The 8,875-nt window shown below is 35.0% G+C and overlaps 2 protein-coding genes across 2 annotated transcripts in view; both read left to right on the forward strand.

The window, feature by feature from the left end:
- LOC127792381 (glycerophosphodiester phosphodiesterase GDPDL3-like) overlaps positions 1–6,511 on the forward strand; it is a 47,105-nt gene extending 40,594 nt beyond the window's left edge. The window contains exon 11 of the transcript XR_008021119.1: positions 6,406–6,511. The gene's annotated coding sequence lies outside the window, so the exon portion shown is untranslated. The remainder of the gene's footprint in view (positions 1–6,405) is intronic.
- Positions 1,234–6,277, forward strand: LOC127792299 (glycerophosphodiester phosphodiesterase GDPDL3-like). The gene is made up of 3 exons (XM_052322752.1): positions 1,234–1,407; positions 2,372–2,855; positions 5,925–6,277. The coding sequence occupies exons 1-3, from the start codon at positions 1,234–1,236 to the stop codon at positions 6,236–6,238; spliced, it is 972 nt and encodes a 323-aa protein (XP_052178712.1). The 3' UTR covers positions 6,239–6,277.
- Positions 6,512–8,875: the final 2,364 nt, after the last annotated feature.

An 8,875-nucleotide genomic window follows, 5' to 3' on the forward strand; every position in this document is an offset into this window, starting at 1 on the left:
TTTTATTAAAATTATAAGAATTTATAAAAAATAAGGACGAATAGTTTGGGGCCTCATGAAAATCTTTTCTTTCTCATTACGTTTCTTCTTGAGATCGATAATTGATTGTTTGACTTCCCTTTTCATTGACAGGGTACGAGCGGCAACTTCTTTTGTTAATTTTTTTTTAATTTTTTATACACATATATACATAAACTTAAAAAAAATATTTGGGCCCCGAGCTATAGCCCTGGTAGCCCTGGCCCAACGCTTGCTCTGCCTTTCAGATAAGGAAACATGCAATGTTTTCTGTGTGCTTCATCATGGTGAGGACTGAGGAACTTTCATGAGGAGCATTACTTTAGGGAACAATGTTTATATTTCCACTATTTAACTCGTTGTTATACTCTGGACTGGCTAATTACCAGTTTATCTGACAGAACCATGTCATACGATGCATGCTAGAACACTAAAATGCAGGCAAGTTCTTGTGTTGTAACTCACACCCTATCAGGACATGTTTCAGATCCAGGTCGTGATAGGTAGTGTAGAACAATAAGCGCATTTTCAAACCTGATATCGATTCAAGACCAGGTCAAATTATAACTCACACCCTATTACGTTTTGTGATATTTTATATGACTATACAAGCTTGCTCAAGTTGATCAGTCATACTGTTCTCATGATCTTTTATGTGACCACACTAGCCTGCTCAAGTCAATCACTCATTCCATCCCCTAAGCAACTTACATTAACTGGTTCAGTTATAGCCATAACCGGGTGGAGGTTGGACAATATAGTTGGTTATTGCAAACTTTTCATTAATGCAACTTTTGGTGTCATCATCTTTGCTGTTTTGAAACTTTAAGACACCCTACAAAGATCCAAGATAACTACCAAGAAGTGTGAAATGGAAATGATTTTGGGCTTGATAGAAAATAGTTGTGTAGTTGAAAACTTGGATTTTATAGAATCGAGTTCATCGCTTAGGAAAGTTGTCATCTTTCCTCTACATTTTTAATTTATCACTTTTCTGTGGATTAAATTTTCCTTCTGATTCTTGTCATAGATGTTTCAGGTGGCAATAGTAGTACCAGTTGCTAAATTGAACATTTGCCATGTTTTTCCCATTTCTTAGAATTTGTATGCACTTGATTTACTGATTTTCATCCTCCTTTCTTACTTATGTAGAAGAAATTGCCAACAGTGCTTTTTTTTTTTTTTTATTGTGATTAATGGTTGTAGCACCATAACATGATTCTCTCTCTTGTTTTTGCTGCAGCTGAAATGTCAAAACCATATGCACAACTTTACAATTTGTATCGTAATCCAAAATTCAGTGAGGATGTTAAGCTCATGACATTGTCTGAATTTCTGGTCCTCGCAAATAATGCTAATTCTGTTTCTGGTGTATTGATCAGCATAGAAGTAAGTTTGCCATAATTGTCCTTCTCTGTTTTTTTTTCTAAACAATTTCTAAGGAATTCTCACATTAGTGAGTCTATATTTGTCACTCGTGGAATACAGATGAGCTTCCTGGATTTGTTTGCATGATTCTTGGCGATATAGAGATTGAGATGAAAATGTTGAATATATGCTTGGGTTTTCAACCTAAAAAAATATTTTTATAATGACTTTGTAGTGCCAAAAGAACACTGCAAAGTGATTAAGAAATGAAAACAATTGGAAAGAACTCGGACAACATTGCCAAGTCATCTTTTTTATTCATTTGGCGTCTTTGAGGTGTCTTTAAAATTTGATTAATACTTCACATTTGAGTGAGGGGTAGAACAGCTAGTGGGATTAAGGTTCGTAATTGTTGTTGTCAATTCTTCACATTTAGGGGAGCAAGAATCATATAATGGTTACTTCCACACTGTTTTGTGCATGATTCTGAAAATTCTATCACTTTCTAAAGAGTCGCCTCTAAAATTAGTGAGTAGATTTTTTATTCATGTTCAGTCACCATATACATAATTTCCTACATAACTTTATGGTTGCAATACATTGGGCATAAAAAATTAGTTTTGTGCATGATTCTGAAAATTCTACCTGCACGGAACACTCTAAAACTAAAAAATTAGTTTTGTGAGTTGCCTTCTATCTCTTCAAAAGGTGATAATAACTCCTAACTTACGGCAAAACTTAGTTCACGACTGGACCAAAACGACGACATATCTTAATTACATTGAGTAGGGTCCACTACATGAATTCTAGATCCCCAGTCGGACCACACACTCTGTAATTAATATAGTTTCTTCTTGTTGTGCTGTTGCATGCATTTACAATTAACAACAATAAAGAAAAGAGGAAAATAAATGTTTTATTTCCTCTGCATGACTCTAGGCTGACCGAAATCCTTCTCATGTATGCTTTTTTCTCCCCCTTGCAGGATGCAGCCTACTTAGCGGAAAAGCAGGGACTAAGTGTAATTGATGCTGTTCTGGATGCCCTAAAAAATGCTAGCCACAATAATGACACTGTCAAGAAGGTTATGATTCAGTCCACTGACAGTGCAGTTCTGATCAAGTTAAGGGAGAAAAGCAATTATGAGTTCGTTTACAAGGTTCCAGATGCAATCCGTGATGCTGATAACTTGACCATAACAGAAATCAAGAAGTTTGCCAATTCTGTGGTAGTCAGAAAGGGGTCTGTCTTTTCTTTCCGCGGGGACTACATAACTAGTATTAAAGATGTTGTATCAAAGCTACAGGCATTCAACCTTTCAGTATATGTTGGAATCTTCAGAAATGAGTTTGTCTCTCTAGCCCGAGATTTCCTTTGTGACGCAAATGTAGAGATCAACACATTTGTGACGCTTGCTCAAATTGATGGCATTATCACAGAATTCCCAAGGACAGCTTCTAGATACAAGAGTAAGTGCACATATTCTTTCTGATAAGCATATAGCGGGAGTCTATCTGATGCTTGGATATCATGTGTAGGATCCATGGTGTCGATCACAAGTTTGATCCTTGATTTCTGCAGTAACAACTTGGAAAGAAAAACATTTAAAGAAAAATTAGATAAAGCAAGTAGGCCCAAATCCTCATTTGGATGTCATGACCTTCAAATCATTATGATATCTTAGCCCAATGTGGCCCCAAGATTCTAACCTGCTTAAGCATGCATGACCAACTACTACAACTTGTCTGATTCTTTTTTTAACTATTTCCTTTGTCTTAATTCTCTTTCACATGCTTTGACCTAAATATCTGCTAATGTAAGGATTGGAGCCGTTTTGAGGAAGGCCTTAGGTGGGGGAAACTTGTAAGTTTGGTAGAGTATTGCCCTTGATCATCGCTTGTGGTGTGTTGTTCCTGCTACCGTTGATCCTACCTAATGTCTTGATGGCAACTAGACATAAATTGTAAGCAAAGAAGGGAATAGAAATAAAGGTTTCGGTTTATTGTCTTAACCAAGAGGATGGTTAGGATTAGAAATCTGAATGAGATTAGGGTATGGCATTGTAGTTGAAGCAGTAAGTTTGATTGCAATTAAGAATAGATCGAGAGTTATTTTTATACCAATTGATGTAGAATTATAAAGTACAAACACTTTCTAGGGATTGTGTATCAGTCTCACCAATGTATTAGATACTGACACTTTCTTAAAACTTGTTAAACTATGGGAAGGGACACAAGTAGGACGTGTTTCTCCCCTATGTGGACACTTGTATGAAAGTTTAGTTTTCATATCCTTCACATTTCTATTCTCTAGCGCTTTAAACATCAATTGGCTTGTGAAGGACGAAGATCTCATTGGACTTTAAATTAATTGTTACTTAGATTTAGGGTCAGCCTTGGGCATATGCCCATTTCAAGCCACTAAGGGGTCCATGCCATTTCAATTTTTAAATTTTAAATTAATTAAGAACCATAAACTTAAAAATTGAATAGACGTTAAGGGGCATGTCTATTTCAAGCCATTGTAAATTTTTAATTAATCTCAATCTCCCACTTTCCTTTTATCAATAATTAATCTCATGAATATCATTATAATTTTTAATTTATCTCAATCTCTCACATTCCTTTATTAATAATCAATCTCATTCCCATGCGTCTGACAGTGGCACCCATTCCCTCATAACTATTCCATGTATTTTTAATTAATCTCAATCTCCCTCTTATATGATTGTATCACAACTATTTTCATGCATCTGGCAGTGGCCGCGACTCCATCATCTTCCTCAATCCTCTCATTCTCAATTTTTTATCCATCCTTTTTTATTGGCATCTGCCATCAATTTGCGCAAATGTAGATCTTCAATTCAATCGATTTCACAACTATGCCTTCTCTTCAGTGATTTCATTTTTGTTCTCATCATCCCGTTGTGTGACTTATCAGGTATATCTTTTGATTTTGTTTATTAACTCTTAAATTATCAATTAATTTTGTATATATATTTCAATATTTATGATCCCTCTGTTAATAGTGAATCTACACTAATGATTGGCGATTGTGTCTATTAAAAAATATATGTTGGAACAAATTAATTGTAATAGTTTAATTATTGATTTTTCATCAAAAAATACTAAAAGAGTAAATTTAAAGTGAAATATTATAAATTTTAGGAAATAATTTTTTTTATTCGTATTAATTTTATTTTTAAATATAATCGTAGAGGGCCCCATAAAAAATTTCGCTTAGGGCCCCTAAAATCTCAGGATCGACCCTACTTAGATTAGAGTTCTTCATTTGGAAATTTGGCTTAATTTTAAATGTATATTTGTGAGTTTGGGATACAATTTTGATACTTTGTTATGATTTAAAAAGTATAAAAAATATTTTTTTAACTATTGTACCTCAACGGTCTCCTATCCTACTTTTTTGAAAAATGTTATGTCTCCATATCTAGTCTCTCATGTCCCAGTGTTTGTGCTTCATAGATGTGGAACAACATTGAGATCAAGTCTTAAAATCCTATAAAACACTATTGAGAACGAATCTAAGGACCTAAAACTCATAACAAAACTCTCTCTCTTTTTATTTTTTTATTTTTTTTTTGTGATAAAAACAAATCTCTATTTGGGAAACAGATTTTTGTATGAACTCGTATTCAATCTAGATCTATTTTAGAATACAATAAGCATTCTTTATGTAGGGTACTAACAAATCCTATTTAGCAAAGAAGAAACTATTAAAACTCTCAATTTACAAAAAAAAAAAGAAACTACTTAAACTACAAAATTGAAAGAGTAAGTTGAAAATCAATTATGGAGTAACAAACAGTGTTTGATATATATTAACTAGTCTTTCCTCATATAGTATTTTCAACATGTTATGAATGCAATTTTCTAGTATTAATTGTAATGTAAAAGATGAAGAACATGAATTTATTATTCTCACGTGTATAAATATATACTTTACTCCTCCTTGTGTGTCTGAACTTTTTAACCTTTTAACATGATATAGGATATGATGGACTTATATAGGATATGACCATGAGTAGAAATGAATAGAGATCTAGAATTCAAGAAGCCGACTTCACCTAGTGAGACTAAGACTTGTGATTGTTGTTGTTTTAGGTGTCCGTATAGTGTTATGTCCCTGCGTTGTCGTAACTTTTTAAGAAAGTATTGTTGGAGGTGTCTTTAGTTTCCGTACTCATAGTTCCTATAATCTCCCATTTTGTGCTAAAAAAGAAGCCAACAGAGAGTGAAATTGACCATTCTTTCTGGAATAAGACGATCAGGGATGTTAGCTCTTTCAAGCTACAAAAGTTCATTCTCTTCTTTCTCAAGCATGGAGCAAAGGGATGAGGCAGGATCAGATCTGTCATTTCTGAACCAAAATGTCAATAAACACATCATCCGGGCGGAACTCTGGAGCTTACAGCCGATTACTTGACCTCATTCTTCATAGTGTAACCGATTTGAGGCTTTTGTCGAACTTGTCACATTGGCCCTTATGTTAATTATATTTGGTGATTTGGTGGATTGCAGGGAACCGTTGTTTAGGATTGGGCGATAAAACGCCAACTTACATGAAGCCTGTACGTCCTGGTGAGCTCTTAGGTGAGCTCTCAAGTTTCGTCCCCTCCTCCTTTTTGCCACCGGCTGATGCTCCTTCCCCTGTACTGACTGAAGATGATGTGGTTGAGCCACCTCTGCCTCCTGTTACGGAGGGAGCGCCGGCTCCTGGCAACGGGTCGGCAGCAGCGCCGGCTCCAACCCCACCAAATGGGGAGGCTAAGGTCCCTCCACCCTTCTTCCTTTCTCATCTTGCAGCCCTCCTTGCAACTCTTGTATTCCTGTGAAAGAAAATGCTGCAGCTCCATCACTTAGCATCCAAAATCCACAGATTCAAAGCAATTGAGAGATTCTTAATAATCAATCTTGTTTCTACCTTCGTAATAATGTAAGCACGTTTCTCATGCTTCTCCCTGCATTTTATTTTTGAGAAACCACTCACTGTTAGCTGCAGGTTTCATAGTTTTGATCGTGTAAATGTGTTAATAATATACTCTGATGTGTATATGTAATATGTAAACGGGTATTTCTATTGCACCAACTTCTCCACCTTGTGGGAATTGAGGGGTGGCCGTTTTTGTATATAGCCTTATCTTTATTTTTCGAATAGCCTACTCTGATGTGTAAATCTAATTAGGTTTAAACTTGGTTTGCTCCCTGAGCTTGCCTCTGTTTATCACCATCAGTTTTATCCAAAGTCAAGTGTGTCCTGTAGCTATGCTCGTCCTCAAATTTGTTTAAAACTTGTGAAACTTGCAAGGGCAGGGCTCGGTCTTCTGGTATATCTTTCGATGATGAAGTGAAACTTGATATTAGAGATAGAGCAAAAAATTAAATGCAATAAATGAGATGACCTATTTCTTGAAAATCATGTCTTTACATAGGCACATCGTGCGAATGGGAGGGCAACAATTATGTCACATGAAATGTTAGATTCCAGCCTATAGGTCAGTTTGGACCAGTGGCGGTCTAGGCTTGAATTGGGTAGATCCAGTTATTCAAACTGAGTCAGGACCTGGACTCAAGTTTAAATATTTTAGGACAGGTGTCGTCTCGAAAGGGCCTCAAAGAAGAATATTTTTGTAATTTCTTGTAAAGCTATAATACCCAATCATCCTTCATTGTTTCAATTGTTGATGATTCTTTTGGAGCCATCAACAGCCATTGCGGAGGCAAGGAGATGGGTTAACAAATTACTCACTGCTGCAGTTACATTTGACACAATGCTCAAGTTATAATATTATTGAATTTTTATTAGGAAAAAAAAACTATAATCCCTTAAAAGAGTACTTCAAATAAGTGCAAAATAATTTAAGGAAATATATATATATATATTTTATAAATAAGTGATGCTAAACCAAGTGTTGTTGTCTAGATACAACAATAAATTTATTTATAATAGAAGAATATCGATCGTAGTCTGCAAGTGACTTGCAACAAAGAAAATTGGTTAAAAGCGTGGGTGAGTTCTTACATGTGCTCTATGATGTGTGCTCTATGATGTTTAAGTTAGTATTTTAATTTGACAGTTGACAAAAAAATCAAGAATAATTATATTTGATATAATAAAAAGAGTTACTTGTTTAAGTGGGCATATTTAATGACTCATAAATCACAATATTTTTTACCTTAATTGTTACAATATTACAAATATCTTTTGATTCATTACCATAAATAATACGGAACCAATTAAGTTCAAAGACAAATAGATTAAAAAATACTCAAGAAACTCTTGGAATTATGAACCTTTAGACATTAAAGAGGAAACTGAGGAGTAGAAGTTGAGTTTTAATAAATTATATTTCATTATAAATATGTAATATTCTCACCTCAACTATCAGTTTATCACAATATTACGATAATATTTTCACAATATTTTAATATGTCATCTATAAATATTTTGAAAATGAATCAAATCGAACGATAGACTGATAAGAGATCACCTAAGAAACTCTCAAAGCTCTTTCATGATGAGGCCATGTGCAATGTTAGTGTGGGCGTTGCTTCTAACGACGTTTACAATCGAGGTTGAGTTGGATTTTGCCACTCCTAGTACTCAAAGTCTTCCTCCGAAAGATTTGAATTATACGTATTATTTCTTAAATATTTAAGGTTACTTTATTGATTATTGTTAATTCAACTTTTAAATATTAACTAAGTGAAAGTGATATCTAATTTTGTTAACTTTTGTTGAATGAGCACAGCTTGCTTCACAAACTGGTGTGCGCCAAACCAACGTTGCTATGTCTGATGCGGTAGTGAGGCCGCCGATGTGCGTGAAGTGCTGCTTTGAGCCGAATAAAGGTTGAGAAATAAGGTGTTAAGGAAAGAGAGGAACAAAAATTAAGAACAATTAATTAAAAGGATATGTTTTAAAGTTATGAAGGTAATAAAATGATAAAGTTGGTCAGTATATCAATCTCTTTTTAGTGTTAAAGACTGCTCGGTTTAGGCTATAAATATCGTCAAGAAGATTAACGTATCACCACAAAAGGAAATGCATTTAGTGATCGAATGCAAAATTTGTCCCTAAATCGTCAGAGATAGAATTAGAGACGAAATTCCATTGGTCTCTAATTTTTTTTTATGACTTTTGTTCTTGTAGTGGTTTTTTTCACCAAGTTGTTAGCTCTCTAGTGCTTTTAGCTCAAGTTTGCAAAGGGGCTTGGTGGTGGCCGGTGTAATACCCCAAGATTCCAGAGAAGAGTAGTATATCTAGAATAAGTAAGGAATAAAACAACACCAGCTGGATACCTTTTGGACTGAATGCAAGCAAGGAACTCTTGGGTTAAGAATGCTTGAGATGGGGAAGCTCAGAGATGGGTGACCTCCTGGGAAGTTCGTGTAGGCCCATCAAGGTAAGTTGTTTCGGTCCTTCCTATCGCTCGATGTGGGATGTTACATGTGGTATCAGAGCCAACCCT

Source organism: Diospyros lotus, chromosome 15 (genome assembly GCF_014633365.1).
Source record: "Diospyros lotus cultivar Yz01 chromosome 15, ASM1463336v1, whole genome shotgun sequence".
Taxonomy (NCBI): Eukaryota; Viridiplantae; Streptophyta; class Magnoliopsida; order Ericales; family Ebenaceae; genus Diospyros; species Diospyros lotus.

Excerpts from the sequence above, each read along its gene's own strand:
- LOC127792299 (XM_052322752.1), top strand. The coding sequence starts at position 1,234 with ATGATTCTCTCTCTTGTTTTTGCTGCAGCTGAAATGTCAAAACCATAT. Across the intron at positions 1,408-2,371 it reads GTGTATTGATCAGCATAGAA|GATGCAGCCTACTTAGCGGA; the intron begins GTAAGTTTGCCA and ends TCCCCCTTGCAG. Across the intron at positions 2,856-5,924 it reads GACAGCTTCTAGATACAAGA|GGAACCGTTGTTTAGGATTG; the intron begins GTAAGTGCACAT and ends GGTGGATTGCAG.